General features: G+C 54.8%; 1 protein-coding gene across 1 annotated transcript in view; it reads right to left on the bottom strand.

The window, feature by feature from the left end:
- The window catches only part of Shank1 (SH3 and multiple ankyrin repeat domains 1), a 52,783-nt gene that overhangs the window by 16,144 nt on the left and 17,166 nt on the right, over window positions 1-19,473 (bottom strand). The window contains exons 11-22 of the mRNA XM_051148443.1: window positions 19,094-19,424; window positions 18,207-18,400; window positions 12,542-12,655; window positions 12,325-12,400; window positions 11,872-11,898; window positions 4,055-4,137; window positions 3,682-3,806; window positions 3,063-3,198; window positions 2,488-2,568; window positions 1,944-1,967; window positions 1,680-1,748; window positions 1,232-1,350 (exon numbers count right to left, since the gene is read on the bottom strand). Of these exons, the coding sequence (XP_051004400.1) occupies window positions 1,232-1,350; window positions 1,680-1,748; window positions 1,944-1,967; window positions 2,488-2,568; window positions 3,063-3,198; window positions 3,682-3,806; window positions 4,055-4,137; window positions 11,872-11,898; window positions 12,325-12,400; window positions 12,542-12,655; window positions 18,207-18,400; window positions 19,094-19,424 (1,379 nt within the window). The remainder of the gene's footprint in view (window positions 1-1,231; window positions 1,351-1,679; window positions 1,749-1,943; window positions 1,968-2,487; window positions 2,569-3,062; window positions 3,199-3,681; window positions 3,807-4,054; window positions 4,138-11,871; window positions 11,899-12,324; window positions 12,401-12,541; window positions 12,656-18,206; window positions 18,401-19,093; window positions 19,425-19,473) is intronic.

Genomic DNA, 19,473 nt, shown 5'->3' with positions numbered 1-19,473 from the left:
CAGCTAAGGGAGATGCCAGGCAGCTGGTTACCTCAGGAGGTGACAGCTGGAGAGCAGACTAGCACACACAGGTCTGATGTACATGTGCTGGGGTCAAAGGGCCAAAGCCATGGGGCAGAGCCAGCAGGGCCCCAGCAGAAGAAAGCAGGCTGGGCTTGGGCCTTTTCTGAGTTATCATTTACAGATATGGAAATGAGCTAGAAGATTCTAAGATGAGGTAGCCTGTGCGGAACACAGTGTCTGATCCATGTTGAACACTTGATACAGATCAGCCTTTGCCTGTGTTGTTGTTGTTGTGTGTGTGTGTGTGTGTGTGGTGTAGGCCAGAGGTCAACATTAGATGTCTTCTTCGATCACTTTCAATTCTATTTAAAAAAAAATGTTTGTGCGTCTGTGCATGGGATTGTGCATGTGGCTGTGCGTGTGGACTGTGCTGTGCCTGAGGAGTGCAGAAGAGGGAATCGGTACCCCTGGGGCAGGAGTTGCAGGCGGCTGTCAGCAGGACATGCTGGATTCTGGGAACTGAAAACCAACCAGTGTTCAGGAGGAGCAGAGCGTACTCTTAACCACTGAGCTGTCTCTCCAGTCCAAGCACCCGTATTTTAATAGCCATCTAACATTTGTTGAGCAGCTAGGATCACGCTGGGGGTCTGTAACTATGACAACATTGTGGGTTTTTTTTTTGTTTGTTTGTTTTTGTTTTTTTTTTTTTTCCTTTCTGGAGACAAGGTCTCCTCATGTAGCTCAGGCTGATCTTGCATCCACAGCAACCCTCCTTACTCAGCTTCCCAGGATCTGGGATGTTAGGCATGGACCATCTCGCCACTTCTCCATGTGTGCCTGCACATCACTAGAAGACACCAGATCCCAGTATAGATGGCTGTGAGCCACCGTGTGGTTGCTGGGAACTGAACTCGGGACCCCTGGAAGAGCAGACGGTGCTCTTAACCGCTGAGCCATCTCTCCAGCCCCCGTGCCACTTCTCTATTGCATCATTTTATCTTACACGTGATCCCTAGTGTGGGAAGGAAAGAGGGGGGACGAGACTTAACACGAGACGCAGAGGTGTCAAGAATGGAGGGAGAAGATGAGAGAGAGACAGAGATAGAGAGATAGAGAGAGACACAGAATGGGGAGGGAGGAAGTGTGGTACCTCTCAACGCTAGTGTCGAGGTCAGAGACGTAGAAGACCTTTGGAGTCTCAGTTTCTTTCCCACACCAGGTTACCTACCTCAGTTGCAAAGAATCCTTTGGGCCGGTGCTTGCCCAGGGACGCAAGGCCACCGGGCCCAGGACTGTCACTTGCACTGATGGTCTGCTGAGCAGCGGCCAAGATCTCATCCAGTTTGTCTGTGGGGAAGTGGAGACAGTCAAAGAGAGACAGTGAAAGTGAAAGTTGCCTGGCCCCACTGCAGAGACCCAGCTGCCATGGGGTAAGATGTAGAGCTCAGCTGGTCCCATTTCCATGTCTGTTTGGAGACACCACCCAACCCAGCAGGCAGGGCCCAGTAATGACGCAGCACAGGAGAGCAGGCGGCATGAAGTAAGCGTGGTGGCCCAGCCCTGAGTGCTGAGCTCACGGGTGTCTGAAGGGCACACAGGAGGGAAGGCATGCAGCATCCCCAGGTGTTGTAGGGTGGGGGCACCGAGGCATCAGGAGCCACGCTGGGACATCTTACTGAGTGCCATCTGGTACACAGTCCGCTTTTTCTCCATGCTGGGCACTGGTGCAGGCTGTTGCTCGTATTCTGTGGGCAAAGGAGAGGGATGAGGCTCAAGGGTGCCCCTGCAGAGGGCATGCATGGCCAGCAGGTGTGGGCCAGCAGGCATGACCAGCCAGCGCGAGGTGGGGACAGTGAAGGGCCAGGGTCAAGGGAAGGGTAAATCCGCCGCCGCTGGGGTTGGGAGACTGGGGCCCTCCCACCAGACCTGAGCCCACTCACCAATTTTCTTCTTCCAGGGGGAGACTAGCCCAGGGGTAGACAGCAGAGGAGCCAAGAGTTAGGACATCAAGGGGAGGTGAGGGACCCCCTCTTTGGAATACCCAACCCCCCTTAGGAACCAGGGTGTGAAATAGTCAGTCACCTGCCCAATTGGCCCCAGGTCAGGGGAAATGAGACCCACCCCAGATCATGAGAGTGCCTGCAAGGAGCAGCTAACCTTCCTCCGCTGGTTGAGGGAGCCAGTAGAAGGAGGGGGAAGGGGACAAAAGGAAAGTGGCCCACGGCGAGGGGGACACATACAGACCCCGAGAGACCCAGGACAGAGAAACAGATACAAGAGGGCAGAGAGGGAGACTCTCAAAAACTTCCCAGTGACACACAGGCAGGCCACAGAATCTGGCTGGCCCAAGGACATGGGGGAGGGGCGGGACAGGAGGAGGACAAGGACCCCTCGTGACTAACAACACTGACAAAGTCAAGGGTGGTCCAGCCCCTTGCCCCTGGCCGCCCCTAGCCCTCAGCCCCAGCAGCCCCGCAGGCTCACCCATTTCCTCCAGCTCTGAGGTCATAGACTTGGAACGCAGGGAGATGGCTGGGGGCGGGAGCCGCTTAGCCTGCTGGGATGCTGGAAAGGTGGGGGTGGGTGGGAGGTGTCAGTGTTGCCGGGAGAAGACCCTTGACACCCACTCCTTTCACTGTGCTTCCAGAACTCTGAGAACAGCACCCCAGCACGCTGAGCCCTCTCTGCCTCAGTTTCTCCCCAGAAAGGCTATGAGTAGGCAGGCCTTGAGGGGAAAGGAGGGCCTGTGGGGGTTTGAGGAATGACCCTAGGAGTCTCAGTTTGGTGGCAGTGGGGTACTCAGGCCTGGCTCCACAGGTGACTGGAGAAGCCCCATTATCTTAAGACAAAGTCTCCTGTGTAGCTGAGGCTAGCTCAAACTCACTAAGTAGACCAGGATGACTTTGGACTTCTGATTCTCCTGCCTCCACTCCCAAGTGCTATGGTTGCAGGTGTCACCGCAATGTCCCTTCTAAGATCAGGGAATGGGAGCCAGGGCTCCATGTGTGCTAGGCCAGCGTTCTACCAGCGGAGCTGGGGCCATAGCTGTGAAGAGGTACCTTTCTTGTGGACAGCCTCGTCCATGTCTGGGTGTCTGGTCACCATCACCACCTTGACCATCAGTGTGTTGCCTCCCTGGCGGATCATGTTGACCACCTGACGGTGGCCAACCTTCACTACATTCTGCCCGTTCACCTGTGTCATGAGGAAGGAGATACAAGACTTTGAGAGTGACCGCCCACCCCTCTCTCATCCTTATAATCCTTCCATGGCTCCCTGGAACTCCCACATCCCCAGGACTGGGCTGACCTGCACACCCTACGTCACCTCTACACCCTTCCTGTCCTTGTATTGCATATGTTGGGGGATAATTCTGTGATTTTTTTTTTTTAAAGGTATGGTTACACTCTGTAGCCCAGGCTGGCCTGGAACTCACTAGGTAACCCTGGCTGGTCTTGAACTAGCGGCGGTGGCAGCTTTCCTGGAATGACAGGTGTGAGCCGCCACACTCAGTACAAGCACCTTTCAAGGATCTAGGAAGACTTGTTATACAAGTACAGATGATTCCATAGACTTGAACGGGGCGAATGGGTGACCAGAAGTGGCACACAGCCTGTGGACTGAGGGATCGTCACCAGGGTCGTTCCCCCCCCCCCCACCTGTGTGGCCGGGGCTCACCTCGATGAGGAAGTCTCCCATCCGTAGTCCAGCCCGCCATGCCACGCCACCCTCGTCCACAGACTCGAGGTACTGCAGCGCCGGGAAGGCCGGGGTGGGGGTGAATTCCTCGATGGGGGTCTGCGCTGCAGACGGGGAGGAGCCGGCGGGGTCGGAGGGGAGGGGGTGGAGAGGCCGAGCAGGGGATGGGGCTCAGACCCAAGTCACAGAGGACTCAGTGGAGCTGAGGGACCAGCACCCCAGGGTGGGGCAGTGTGTGTGTGTGTGTGTGTGTGTGTGTGTGTAGGGTCCCTTCTCTTTTTCCATCCTCCCTATCCATACCCCTGCTTCTTGGGTGAGAGGACCCCCCATCCCCTCCCTGGCCAGCACTCACCCTTGGCCCCCCGGAGCACGAACCCGAACCCCTCACTGTCCTTCTTCTGCAGCAGGACCGTCTTCTCCTTGATGATGTAATCACTGGCAGGAGGCGGGGGGGGGGGGGGAGGGCTCATGAGGCACAGGGTTGGTGCTCCACCCCATCACGGGGGGGGGGGGTGCCCCAGCCCCCTGCTTGGAGACCATTCACCGCAGCTCCTGCAGTTCCCCCACCCCATCCAGTCTGTACTTATGCTCAAGACACCCCCTCAAAACCCGGGGTGCTCTTGTTTCCACCCACACTTTCCTCATTCATCCTCCTGTGAAGCCATCCACCCATCCATTCAGCAGAGCTGTTACTGAGCCCACGGGCGCACCAGGCACCCAGTGAAGCGGGCAGAGGAGGCCTCTGAATTGCCACAGCCCTGCCTGGGTCCCGCTGGCTGCTTCCTGTCTGTGACCTTGAACCTGTGACTTTGATCTTTCCTATTTCAGTTTCCAAGTGTGTCGTGGGCCCTGACTGAGGAGACTGCTGAGGGTGGGGGTGGGGGGATTCCGAAGTGGCACTTATACACACAGAGTTTAGCACAGAAGCCCACACCATGTCCGGAGGCCAAACTGCTTACTACAGGAAGACTCCAGAGGATCAAAGCCAACCCAAACAGTGTTTACGTTGCCCTGTCCAATATGGTGGCTGCTAACTGCACATGACCAACATTAATTAAAGTTAAATTTAAAGTGGCGGCTCCTCAGCTATGATGGCTACACGATGTTCCTGACAACAGTGCTGACACAGAAGTTCCAGCGGACAGTGCTGACTGCTGCATCCCTTGATAAGTCTCCAGTGTGTCACACACAGGCTGTCAGTACACTCTCGCCACAAAGCATTTGCCGGTCCTAATGATGCAAGCCTGTCACCCCAGCTTCTGGACAGGGTTGCTGAGGAAGGAGGGCCAAAAGTTCGAGGCCAGCCTGAGCAACTTAGTGAGGCTCGGTCTCAAGATAAACTGTGAAAAGATAGCTAGGCAGCAGCCAAGCTCTTGCCGAGAATCTCCAGTGAGGGGCTGGGGCGTGGCTCGGTGCTAGAGCACCTGCCTAGCATGCACCAAGGCCCTGGGTTCCATTTCCAGCACTGGAAGAAATTAAGCACTAATCCCTCTGGCTAATATAATGTCAGTTCTAACGCCATATACCTCACCAGCACATCCCAGTAGGGTCGAGGCACAGAGGAAGCCGACAAAACGCCAATCACAGCACTTGTTTCCGTGCATGCTCAGGCTGGTGGAGCACAGCCTCAGATCCTGGATCACTGCTCTGCCCCCTCAACAAGCCACAGCCATTCTCTGGTTCATCCCAATATGGACAGGGACACTTCAACTGCTCTACCTCAAGCCAGTTCCTTTCAGAATACCCTAGAACACTTAGCGCCACCAGAACGCACTGCAGTGCCTCTTTGCAGCAGCAGTCTTTGTTAGCATGTAGAACCCAGGGCTGGTGCCATGAACCCTCTCTGTGTTGCAGCAATGCTCGCACACACACACACACACATACACACACACACCCCAAATCCTAGTTAGGTCTGTGTGGCTCTAAGCCACTCCAATAATATCCATGCAGGCTCCCCCAATTACCCACCCCCATATATTCAGCTAACAGCCCTCCACAAGTACTCCAGTGTATTTTAGTGACACCTCCACACATCCCAATATGCCCTGATCCCGACTCCCCCTCACTTTGATATCAGTGTATTCCCATCACACGCCCTCTGAGTACCTCCCAGCACACGGGGATAACACCTAATTGTGTGCCTACTGTATTCTAGTGCCCCCCCTCCCCGCATCAGTGCCTCTATAAGCTTCCATGACCGCCCCCCTCACAGCTTCCACAGTAGAACCCATGTGCCCGTACAGCAGTGAGTGCTCAGCACATGCCCTGCTAGTGCCCCTCTCCTTGTTGTATTTAACGGGCATCACATCATGCTCACCCACAGAAGCATACCCCCAGCCACTGCACTGATCCAGAGGGCAATGGATCTGTCCACAGGTTTCCACCTCCTCTCCATAGCCCCTCCCATTCCCCCCCTTGCAGTCTTTGCAGTTGCATGGAGCAGGTGCTAGGAGAAGACTGAAAGGCTTAAGAAGGTGGGGTGGGTGTGTGAGGGGTCAGAGGATGGGAGAAAAGGGTTTTGTGGAGGCTGGAAGGAAGGATGAGGGGGAAGACAGATGGACAATCTGGGAGAACGTCCAGAGGTCAAGGCAGCTTGGCTCCAACTGTGGATTCCTGTGGTGGCTTCATCCTGACACGCTGTGACACTTCTTTTAAGCCTTTTTGTCCTCACTACGCTGACACCCTCTCCACAAACCCATGAGCCTCCTTCCCACGAGGCAACAGTGCCCTCTTTATACCTCACCAAGGCCTGGAGTCACCTTCAGTCATTCATGCATGTCTGTCACCCTCACCTTTCCCCATGCACTGAAATCAATCCCCCCTCATCTCTGCCCCAAATCTCTGTATACGCTTTCTCCCAAGTGCCCTGTGTCTCTTGTTCATATGCCAAGGCCAAGTGCTTGCTCCTGGCCTGGCAATATCAGAAAGCCCTTCATAACAGATCCACTGGATTACCCCCTCATGGCCGGTCTAGAAAGAGGACATAAACACCATTTATTCCCACTTCATAGGTGAGTAAGTAAGGCACAGAAAGGTCAAGAAACTTTTCAGAGGCACAATAACATTTTTTGTTTGTTTGTTTGTTTTCCAGACAGGGTCTCACTATGCTGTCCTGGAATTCACTATGTAGACCAGGCTGGCCTCAAACTCACAGAGATCTATATGCCTGCCTCTGCCTCCCGAGTGCTAGGATTCAAGGTGTGCACCATTCTCCCCAGCTGATAAATAACATTCTTTAATGCCCAAGAAAATACAACTCCCTCTGTGTCACATCATCTAAATAGCTCAGACACAGGCACTGGGGAAGAAAGAGTTCGGCAGCAGGAGACTCCTGTGCTGGCTAGTCTTACTAGAGTTATCTGAAAAGAGGAAACCTGGCATGCTCTTCATTAGTTATTGATGGGGGAGGGCCCAGCCCACTGTAGGTGCTAACATCCTGGTTCTACAAGAAAGCAGGCTCAGCATCAGTAGGCAGCACCCTTCATGGCCTCTGCATTGGCTCCTGCCTCCAGAGTCTTTGGTTTAACTTCCTGTCCTGACTCCCTTCGGTGACAAACAGTGCTGTGAAGGTGTACACTGAATAAACTCTTTCTGCCCCAACTTGCTTTTTGGTCATGGTGTTTTGTGGCAGCAATAGGAACCCTAACTAAGAAAGCTCCCAAACTGTCCCTCCAACCTTTGGGATTTATCCTAACTTCTGTAAGTCACACACACACACACACACACACACACACACACACACACACACACACACACACCGAGAACCATGCAATGACAACTACTGTTTGCCCCATTTAACATTTAAGTTATCACAACACTCCCGTGTGGGGTTTCTTGTGAGTGTTCCCATCTTTAATGCTAGGTAAACTGAGGCAAAGAGCCTACTCAAGATATTACACCAGCTAGAATTGTCAAGACCATAAGCTGGGTTTCCTGAAAGCCAGAGACCCCAGTTGCACCCCCATTATGAGAGGATCTCCCCCCACCAGTCCCCAAAATGCTGTCAAAGTGCCTATTTCCACAACTCACACCTTGTATGCTCCCTGCCAGATGTGGCATTCCCATCCCCCACCTCTCAGCCTCCTGCAGTGGACTCCATCCCTCCTCTCTACATCTCACTCCACACAATCCTCTATCCCCAGGTCTCCCCCAAACTCTCCCATCCGTCATCCAGTCTGAGGGTGCCCTTAGAATGTACCAGGACACCACCCTTGCTCATTCCTTCTTTATTGCCCTCTTCATGTTTGTCAGTTCCTCACCCTTCTCAGAAATTCCTGGGCCTCAGCCCTCCACACTCTCGCCTCCCATACAGGAAAGCTCATGGTGCCCCCAATAGCACCCACGTTCCTTTCACACTGCCTGCCCACCATGGAAAGCTTTCTTCTTTGGGTATCTGAAGCCTGCCCTGCAGACCACGCTGGTTTTCCTAGCAGCGTCTTTTTTATTACATCCCATGCATACTCTAGGCTCTCGCGCCAGCAGTCCCCGCCCCCAAATCCTCTTCCTACAGCTTGGTTTCCATCTTCACCCCAGCACCTTTCTTGGCACTTAGCACCCCAAATGCCAGCACCCAATCCCTTTCCGGCACCCACACATCCCATTTCCCCTTTATCCAGCAACCCCTTGCACCACCAGCCCCGAGCCCTCTGAACCCACACACAGCACCACCGTATGTGGTGCGGACTACCTGCCCATGAGGAGCTGGCACCATGTCCTTCCCCAGGCCATCCCTCCGTGTCCCAGAGAAGGTCTCCGGGGCTTGCTGGTTCCCTCATGGAGGCTGCGACGCGACCGCTCCCCACCCCCACCCCAGGTCCCTCTTGCCCACTCAGGATGCCACAGCCTGAAGCCGGCTGCCATCCACAGTACGTCCCCCTGTCCTCAGTTCCCTCCCTGTTTTCCCATCTGACGGGTCTCTCCACGGCCAGCACAGGGCCCCCGCATGCAAGGAAGCCAGCCCCTGTCCCCATGCTGAGAACAGCTCACAGGCAGGTGCCAGAGCCCCATGCAGAAGCTTGGCGAGGTTCAGCCCACGTGCCCCCATCCCCGCAGAGGTCCAGGATTGATCCTTCCCATGCACAGATTCCTGGGGGCACGGAGCAGGGCAGTCGGGGACAGAACACAACAGCGAACTGGGGGGGAGGGAGTGGTGGTGCGGGGAAGAGGGGGCAGACCAGGCCTAGGAGGCTGGGTGTTGGGAAACACAGCCGCAGTCTCTGGGACAGATGCACTCTATCACACACGTGTGCGCGCACGCACACAGACACACACAGGCGCACATACGCGCACAGTCCCCAGACAGCCTCGCTATGGCTCCAAGTCACACAGAGACAGACACCCTCACGCAGGGACACACAGATGGACATAGGTGGGGGGTGGGCTGGGAGCCCACAGCCTCCCCATCTCTGTCTGCGCCTCACACACGCTGGCGGTCACACGCATACACATCATTGACACACGCACAGCCGCACAGTGACACGCAGCGGAAAAAAGAGGAGGGGAGGGAAGGCCGGGGGCGGGATGCCTGTGTGATGGAGGTGTGTGTGTGGGGGACAGACTGTGAATGGGAGACAGGGGTATGAATGGGGGGACTTGATGACTCTAGGAAGAGGGGCGGGATGCGGAAGATTGGAAGGATAGGGGGCCTGGGGGTATCTCTGTGTGCGTGCGGACCCTGGGGAAGTACTCCTTAGAGTAGGGGAGTTAGGGTACCAGAAAGGGCAAGAATGGGTTGCTGGGTCTAGCTGTAGTGCGGTCCTTTCGTGGGGGCTCGAAGAGGGGCAAAAAGTCTTGGTGGAGAGCAGAGGAGGCCCTGGAGCAGTATCTGAGGCACAGGAAGGACGGGGGTGGAAAAGAGCCGGGTGCTGAACTGCTGAGAGAGGGTCTGGAAGGGCTCAGGCCTAGGGAAGAGAGTCTACGAGGAGACCTGCCAGGTCTGGGGGGCCCTGAACGCATGGAGGGTCGTGCTGGGGACAAGCGAGCAGTGCGCCGTTACCTGTAAATGTACCAGACGCTGCGCCGCCGGGGCCCCAGCGCGGGCCAGCTGGAGGATAGCGCAGGGGGCGGCTGGGGCAGGGCGCCCCCGCCGGGGCCACCCCCGACCGCAGACAAAGCCATCGCCACCGCGGCCCCGGCCCCGGCCCGGGTCCCGATCCGGGCCGCCCCCGCCACCACCGCGGCCGCCGTCGCCGCCGCCGCGTCCCCGCTCGGCTGAACCCCCGTGTCCGGGCCCCCAGGCCCCGCCTCATGCTGACCCGCGCCGGGAGGGGGGAGGGGCCGGGGGAGGGGGCGCGCACCCCCCCTCGGGAGGGCGGGCAGCCCCGGGGGGCTCACATGCCGCGGGGGCCGCGCGGGGGACAGCGCACGGCTGAGGCTCCAGCACCGCGGACAGCTCCAGAGGCGGCAGCGGCCCGGTGTTAACCCCTTGGCGTCCTGCGCCGGGCAGTCGGGCGGAGGGGGGGGGGCGGGCGGGGGAGGGTAACGCGGGGGCCCCTTTGGCGGGAGGAGGGGGAGGGGCAAGGCTGGGGGGGGAGGAGGAAACCACTTCCGGTCTGTCCCCCCCCCCCACCAATACCCTCCCCTATCCAGAGTCCTCTCCGCGCAGGTGCAGAGAGAGCGCGAGCCAGAGAGCGGGAGCGCGAGAAGGACGCAGCGCCACACATCATATAAGACGGCTCGCCACCGCGTGCGGGGACGCGCAAACAGACAGAACCACACTTTCAGGGCAAGGGACACCCAAGGGTGAGAGAGTCCTACCTCTCCCAAGAGAGGGCAAACAGACGACCCTCAGCACAGACAAGATACACAGCTCATCCCCAGCATAGTAAGGAAAGTGAGGGTGTGGGGATGGGTGAGGAAAGCTAAGACACTCAGCTGGGACCCAGAACACTGAAACAGAGTAGTGAGGGGACACACACATACCACAACTCACCAGAGAGTCGTGGACCCCTCCACCCCCAACCACATCCCCTGGGCAGGAGAGAGGATGGCACACACCATGGGGTAGGTACACGAGCAAGCATGGCCCAGCTCCAGCTGAGATGCTAGGGACCAACAATAGGATGCAAGGTGTGAGTACACAAGCCACGCCACCTCAGGCTGGGTCAGGCAGAGCAGAGGGAAGGCGCGAGGGAAGGGGCGCTTGGAACTACCTCAGCCCCAGGAAAGGTGGAAAAAGGACAGAAAACAGCAAGGCTCCGAGACAGGATAGCAATAAGGAAAGGAGGATGGAGGCTGGGGTTGAAAGAGACCTTTCCCCACTCAGTCTTTGGAGTAAGTAACATCTCCCTAAGATGGGGGCCCAGGAGAGACACCCTCCCCTCTGAGAGAATATGACTTGGTTGGGGTAGGGTGAGCCTCCATACTCACTCAGGGCCCAGAGCCAGAGACTACCAGGTGGACAGGCACAAGATAATTCACCTCAGGCCCTGGGGCACAGGGTGGCTGGCACCCCAGCTCCACCCTGTCCCTACCCTCTCCTCCCCGAACCCAGACCTTCCCCCGCCCCACCCCTGCACTGGCCAGAACACAGACACAGGTTTGGACACATTTAATGGAGGGGTACTGTGAACAGGGAGAGCCTTCCCTGGATTGGGGTGGGATGGGGTGGCAGAGGAGGTTTCATCTTTCAGACCTCGCATTATGATATTCCTTCTCCACAGCACAGCCCTGTGGCCTTGGACTCACCCCCCTCCTCTGCCCTTCCCTCCCTCAGCATTCCAGGTTCTGAGTTGCAGACCAATCATAGAAGAGAAGACATATGCACACTGGGGCCACCAAAGTACGCACAGTGACAAGGGGTGTGTAGAGAGATCTGTCACCTGTTCACGTGTGAGCAGACACACAACACCTCTGGCAGTGCTTGCCCACGGTCAGAGAAGTGCACACGTTGCAAAGCCAGCCACACAGTCGACACCAACACAAACACACCCATGCGCACTGAGGACGGCAGCACACAGCCTTGGTTAAGGTGTATCTATAGTGATATCGGATTAAGGGCTTTCTGCCCCTACATGCACGCGGATGCGCCATGCACACTGGCAGAGACAGATGCGTCCACACGCTGGGACCCCCTCAACTCTGGTCATGCACACATACACATTCTCATCCCCTCCCCATACACAAGCACCCCATCCTGGCCCAATGCCCACCCTACCCCGCCCCTCTCACCTCCCTGAGTCAATCCCATCGATCAGACTTCAGAAGCAAGTCAGCCAGCAGCCAAGGAGGGGACAGGTGTCAGTGTTCCCTCCTCTCTGTCCCCACCCCTGGGGTCCCGCTGGTGCCACCCCCCTCACACACAGGGGTATGACACACAGGATGTACATATGTTCACAGTGTGGGACTGCACACAGACAGGAAACAGGAAGGAGACCAGGGCTGCTAACTAGCCCCCACACAAGAACCCAGGGCCCCCCAACCCCACCTCAGACAGTATTTTGAGTATCCTCACACTAGATGGTCTCAGTAGCTGCCAGGGGCAGATTTGAGAGTGGACTGTTACATTAACAGAATTCTGCCTTCTCCCAACTTTCAAATTGTCCAAGATAAAAAAGAAGACTTAAAGTGTGCGGTGTGAAGGGAGCTGGGAGGTGGGGCACCTGAGGGTGTGAGGACATTTACCTTGGGGCATCGAAGCTGTCGTAGGAGCCCACTGTGTAATGCCTGAAGAGTCTCTTTGCCTTGTCACTTCGGCTTTCTGCAGGGACACAAAGCCATGGTCCCTCACTTTGTAAACAGCAAGCTCAGGCTTACCCATGGATGACGTTGGCACCCATTCCTATCAGGCGGAGGAGGGACAGGAAGGTTGTCCGGTGTCATGGAGAAAGTTCCTTGTTACCTTGTCTTCCCTCCTGAGATCGGTTTGCCACCTCTTCTAGGCAGTCAGAGGGGAACCAGCCAACTCGACCTTTGACCTGGCCTTCCCAGAAGCCTCCTTCCCCGATGCTGAGCACTGGATAGGACAGTAGGGACAGGGAAATGTTTTGAGCACCCCCCCCCCCCTCACCACCTCCTCCTCCACTTTTTTTTCTTCCTTCTCCCCTGCCCCACTATATTTTTGAGATAAGTTCTCATGTACTCTAGGTTGGCCTTAAACTCGCTGTATAGCTGATTATGACCTTGAACTTCCAATCCTCCTGGCTTTACCTCCTCAGTGCTGGGATGACAGGTGGTGCACTAACATAATCCAGTTTATGTGTCACCGGGGATTGAACCCAGGGCTTTGTGCATGCTAGCTAAGCCCTCTAACAACTGAACTCTAGGCCTGTCTTGAGGTTTCTAATCTTCTCTTTTGTTCCCAACACTTGGTGCACACTGTCCTGTTATCCCAATACTCAAGGATGTCCTTAAGACACATTTGAGGTATGGAGGCTGGAGAGATGGCTCAGCAGTTAAGAGCACTGACTGCTCTTCCACAGGACCTGAGTTTGATTCCCAGAAACCACATGGGAGCACCTCACAATCATCTGTAACTCCAGTTTTAGGAGCTCACAAAGTGGTGCACAGACATACAAACAGGCAAAGAGTTCAGACACATAATATAAAAAGATTAAAAAAAAAAAAAAAAGAAATATCTGGTGCTAGATTTGTGTGAATTTAAGGCTAGCCTGGGTAATATCACAAGACCTTATAAAAAAACAAAACAAAAATATAGGGGTACGGAGTGGTGAGATGACTCAGTGGGTAGGAACACTTACTGTGCAACCCTAAGGACCAGAGTTTGGATGCCAGCAGCTATGTTAAAACAAAAACTGGGTGTGGCCATACACAGACCTTTAACACTGCGGCTAGGAAAACAGGATGATTGCTGGGGCTTGCTGACCACTAGCCTAGCTCCAAGTCCCCTGAGAGACCCTGTCTTAAGGGAGTAAAGTGGAGAGTGGTACAGCAGGACACCCAGAACCTTCCTCTGGCCTCTGCACATGTGCACCTGGTGGTACACACCTATACCCCCAACAGTGGAAGCAGGTGGAGGCGGACTTTAACGTCATGCTAGTACCTAGAGAGTTCAAAGCCAGCCTGGGCTACAAGAGACCCTACCTCAAGACCAAAAGAAAAAAAAAAAAAAAAAAAAAAAAAAAAAAAAAAAAAAAAAAAACCCAAAACCAAACCAAACCAAACCAAACACAGAAGGTCTGAGAAATGGGCAGCCAAGTTGGGACTCTTGCATGTGGGCTTTTTGAACCCAAGAGCGGCACATCAGGTAGATTTGGGGAGCGGACTGGGCTGGTCCTTTTCCCTCCTGGTTACCATCCACAGCCTAGTTCCATGTCCCCTTAAGCCTCCAAGGCTCCTGTGGCTCAGATGGCTGCTCTGGTGACAGCTGTGCCCACCTTTACCCCTGCTGCTCCCTGAAGTCTCTGCCCAGCGCCTCCCTCCCTCTCTGCCTCTCTTGCCTTCTCCCTCCCTCCCACCCACAGCTCTAGGCAGACCTGTCCTGCCACTCATCACCAGCCTGTTTCTTGTCCGTGTTGAAGCAGAGACAGATGGCCAGGACACTTGGGCCCTCACCCCAGGCCAGAACTCTGAAAGGGGATACTTTCACTATCCCCATGTTAGTGATAAAGACAACTGAAGCTCAGAGAGTTAGTGTCACTTGCCACCTGCTGCCCCAGGTCATAAGGCTGGCTAGTCACTGGTAGGGCAGGATTTGAATACAAGCCTATGTGGTTCCAGGGATAAAGCTCTGAGTAGGTAGTGTGTGCCTCAATTCCCAACCAAAGACCTCTACACCATTGCTAATAGCAACAGACACACTCTCTTCTCTACAGGGCTGTTTTCCACAGCCCTGTACTTGGTCCTTCACCCATTTTTCCCTCCTCACCCAGTCCTGAACTCTTTCTGTGTTAAAAAAAAAAAAAAAGCTGAAGGCAAGCTGGGGACTGGTAGTATAGCCTACCATCCCAGCTGCTCAGGAGGCTGAGGCGGGAGGATTGAAAATTTAAGATGTGCCTGGCTTGCAAAATGAGTTCAAAGTCAACCTATACATCTTGGTGATATCCTGTCTCAGAATGAAAAAGTGAAAGAAAGGCTGGGAGTGTGGCTCAAAGGTAGAGCCCCTGCCTAGAATTCCACAGTGAGGTGCTGGGGGCATGGCTCAGTGGTAGAGAGATCCCCAGTGAGAGGCTGGTGTGCTTGGCTTAAGGGTGGGACATGTGCCTCCTGGATTCAATTCCAAGTACTGCAAAAAAGAAGTTGAAGGGCTGGGAATATGGTTTAGTAGATTAAAACGCCTGCCTCAGAAACCGGAGAGCCTGAGTTCCATGGAGAACCCATGGAGAAAGCTGGACACAGTGGTACACAGTGTAATCTCACAGCTGGAGAGGTAGCAACAGCTTTGCTACCTGGCTAGCAAGCCTAGCCTATTTGATACGTTCCAGGGTAGTGAGAGACCCAGGGTAGTGAGAGACCCTGGCTCAAGAAAGCAAGGAGGATTGGTCCTGAGAAACACCACTCAAGGCTGACTTCTAGTATCTACACGCATAAGCACAACTGCATGCATGGCTACTCTCTCTGTCTCTCTATCTCTTTCTCTGTCTCTGTGTGTGTCTCTCTCTCTCTAAGATGCTGAGGACCACACTGAAAACTCTCTACCATAGCTCAGATGACACCACGAGCTGCCACGAGGCTCCTTTACACTTCTCCCTACACACCTCCCCTCCCCTAAGGCTATGGGGCAATGACATGCGAGGAAGCCTCAGGTCATAGATGCAAATAGACAACAAGGCATCCAGGGACCCCGGCTCTCAGTTGGTTCTGCCATGCCCAACTGCTCACAAAACACCTACTGAGCGCCAAGCCAGTGTCGGGTACCAGGACAGCTGGGCACAACCCATGTGGTTCCTGTCCCATGAGGGAACACCGAAAGGGAAACAATGATCAAGGGAACAGAGGAGGCTGGGCATGAGGCACATGCCCTGGCATTCCAGAGGTGAATACAGGAGGATTACGGCTAAGGACATCCTGGTCTATGCAGTGAGTCCCAGGTTAGTGAGGGCTGGCTACACAGTGAGACACTGTGCCTCAAAAAAATATAGGGAGGCAGGAGTAGGAGATATCCTCAGAGGTTAAGAGCACTGGCTGCTCTTGTAAAGGACACAGATTCTATTTTTAGCACAGTCACTCACAACCACTGGTAACTCCAATTCCAGGGGTTCTGGTGCCCACTTTTGGCTTCCAAAGCATTGGGGGGGGGCACATGGTATGCATATATCCATGCATGCCAAGCTTGCATAGTATAAATTAAAAATTAATAAATATTTTTAAAAGTAGTGGAGGTGGATGTGAAGAGTCTCAGCTGTGACATCTCTCACCCCACTGACTTCTAAGCTTGACTTGGAGGGTCTGGCTAGCTTGGCTGCCTAGATTGGTGTTCCCTTCCTCCCTCGCCACTCCATGTGCAGCCCTCCTGAAATGTGAACTCAGTCCAAGAGAATTCTCACCCCTTTGACAGGAACTCCAAACAAGCTCTCAGAAATGGAAGGAAAGCTGGAGAGATGGCTCAGCGATTAAGAAGATTCGCATGCAATCATTAGGGACCAGATTTCAGGACCCAGCACCCATGTAACAAGCTGGGTGTCCCATGCGTGCCTATAGTCCCAGTTCTAAGGTGAGTGGAGACAGGATTGCTGCAGCTTCCTGGCTTTCAGCCTAGACTCTGCCTCAAAGAAATAGGCAGTCGATGGCCTCACATTTACACAGGCATGGGCACCATAACTATTCTCTCTCTCTCTCTCTCTCTCTCTCTCTCTCTCTCTCTCTCTCTCTCTCTCTCTCTCACACACACACACACACACACACACACACACACACACACACACACAATCTTTTTAAGTGAGGGGCAGACAGAAAGAGGCCAGATAACAGTATGTGAACTGAATGTTCAAGACATCAGCTATCCCCCCTGAAGCACACTAGTATTTAAGGACAGAGACCACGGAAGGCTCTTCTACACAAATGGTACAGAAAGTTAGAAACCAAAACATGCTGGCTCATGTATACCATCCCAGTCCTCGGGGAGAGGGGGAGGCGGGGGGAGGGAGCTGAGAAGAGGAAGAAGATTGTTGACAGTTAAAGCAAGCCTTGGCTCCAGAGTGAGTCTAAGGCTGGGCTGTGCTACAGCATGAGGCTCTACCTTAAGATGGATAGATACGTGGATTTCTGGATAAATAGATTGCTAGATATACAAATGACAGATAAGTAGAAAGACACATAACGGGTCGATGGGTACATAAGCCAGATGAATCTAGTAGATAGATTGTAGGCTAAATTCAAAGATACATGATACATACATATATGGTAGATAATATATACATGACAGATAACATAGAGATGGATATGTACAACACACACACACACACACACACACACACACACACACACACACACTTACCACCAACCTCCCTAGCCTTGTTTGCTATGGGAAAACAGACCACTAAGCTCATAAAGGACCTCTAACCTGCCTTCAAGGCCCTCCTCCCGGCTATGCCCTCTGAGCTGACCCTCTCGACTTGTACAGCTTTCTCTGGTCTTTCTCTGCATCCTCATGAGGAGGAAGCTGGCTCTCGCTCAGCATTCACAGCCTCCAAAGCCTGGGCCCAAGAGACTTAGTGACTTTCATGATTCTCTTTAGAGTCTCGACCTAGAGACGGCGAGGCAGAGGAATTGGTTTCTTTCCTCTAAGAGGTGGTGAGGCCAAGATTTGCACTCAGACACCCTATTGCCCAGCTGCTCCACTGCAGGGCTCCTGGATAGAGTAGACTCTGGCAGAAAATTACCCTCTGTCTGGGATAAACTATATTGCCTTCTCCGAGGCACCGATTTATGTAGGCAGGGACGCACACTGCCCATGCCATGAAGGCTGCGGGCTACAGTCACTGTCCTCCAGACAGGGGCCAGGTGTGGTCCTCAGGAGGTGGAGGTGGGATGACCAGAGCCTCAGAGGGAACCGGTGTTACTGAGTTCAAGGCGAGCTTGGGCAACATGAGACTGTGCCTCAAAAGGGGAAAATCTCCAGGAGCCATGAAATGGTTCAGTAGATAAAGCGCCTGGTGTGCAAGCACAGGGACCTGGGTTTGAATCCCCAGCTGCACTTGTGAGAGTCTGGAGGCCCCAGCACAGGGAAGCAGAGATAGGCAGGCAGGCTCGTGGCGCTGCTGGGTAGCTAGCCTGGCTGAGTCACTGAGAGACCTTGTCCCTCCGCCCTCCCAAAAAAAAAAAAAAAAAAAAAAAAAAAAAAAAAAAAACAAACCAATGTGGAGAGTGATTGAGGAAGACACCTGCCGTCATACGTGCTACACACATGCACACACATGTGTCAATCAATGTTCCTCCAAAGCTCAGTTCCCCTCTTGCTGTTGATACCATCCCATACAGTACCTCCTTCTCTTCTAAGCCAAGAGGGGCCTCTCTGGGCTCCTTAAGGTCCCTCCCCAGAGTGTACAGGACAAGGGAGGTCTTTGATCTGCCCCTCACCCTGCGCCCACCCAGCCCTGCCCTGTCACCTTTGATCTTCTCGCCTTTACTCAGAGAGATCTCCCCCTCGCCTTGCGCCTGGTATGACTTCACGGCCATGAAGGAGCGTCCAGGTACCGCTGAATAGAGCTTCCTCCGTCTGCCTCTGCTGCCCAGGGAGCCCCCGGGGCCTCCTGAGCCCCCAGTTCCCCCAGCCGGCCCATCTCGGGGTGTCCCGCTGGAGCTGGATACACAGAGATTGTGAGAGGCAGGGGAGAGTGGAGAGGCAAGGCCCTCCTCGGATGGGAGGGTGGACACAGGGACTGAGTGCTTTTCCAAGCTCTGGTGTCCTTGGGAGACTGGCTGCACATATACCCCCACCCTACTCCTGCCCTGAGGCTCCCAGCTTCACCCCTCCCACAGTCTGCATGCACAGCATAGCCTGACTCAGCTTCCCAAAGCTGCATGGGTACATCCCCCCAGCTCATGAGCCTTTGGTGACTCCCAGCTTCCTCCTGGGAAAGGTCTAAGACCATGACCAACTGTTCCCAGCCTTCTCCATGTCCTTGGGGCCCGGGACACACCCGGTTGGGCCTCCCTCCCTACTGCAGAATGGCCCCCTCTCCTGTCCTTTCAGCTCGCAGCTTCCTTTTCCTGAACTCCTGTGCAACCTTGGAAATTGCTCCCAAAGTCCCTGCTGGCCCCAAGCCCCACTTTCTGCTCTCTTTCCTAACTCCTTACTCTGCGCATAGTGTCCTATTTCACCCTATGCCAGAAGTGAGGCCAGGTACTCCCAACACCCTCATTTTGCCCATGTGACAATTAGGGCTACAGGTGAGTAGGGGACCCATCACTCTTGAGACAGAAAGGGAGATGGGCTGGTTGTATGGGTGCTAGAACGGCTGGACCAGGGGCTGTGAGCCTGAGTCCTGCCTACCTGGGCCGGCCTCGAGGTTGTCTCTTCGCATCTTCAGGATGTCTCCCTCTGGATGGGGAGCGTGCCCGGGCACCCCGGGGGCTGCTGGCACTTCTGAGGGTTCCACTACTGAGTTTGGTGCTGGGGGCTGAGGGCTGTGACTGGCCCTGAGGTCCTGAGGTAGGGCCAGGAGTCCCAGAGGATGAGGGCCCTGAGGCCGAAAACACCATCCAGTCGGGCAGCGCCATGCTTGTGTCACTGTTTGCTCGCAGCAGCGCTGGGGGTACAGTCAGCCCTGCGCCTGGGGGTCCCCGACGCCGGGCTGCATACTTGGGGGACTCCTGGAAGGGTACTGAGAGCGAACGGTGGTGGACAGGTAGGAGGGGGGAAACAGAGGCAGG

This window comes from Acomys russatus, chromosome 7, assembly GCF_903995435.1.
Source record: "Acomys russatus chromosome 7, mAcoRus1.1, whole genome shotgun sequence".
NCBI classification, from domain to species: Eukaryota; Metazoa; Chordata; class Mammalia; order Rodentia; family Muridae; genus Acomys; species Acomys russatus.
Note: the sequence above shows the minus strand (reverse complement) of the source record. Positions and strands in the feature narration are given on the sequence as shown.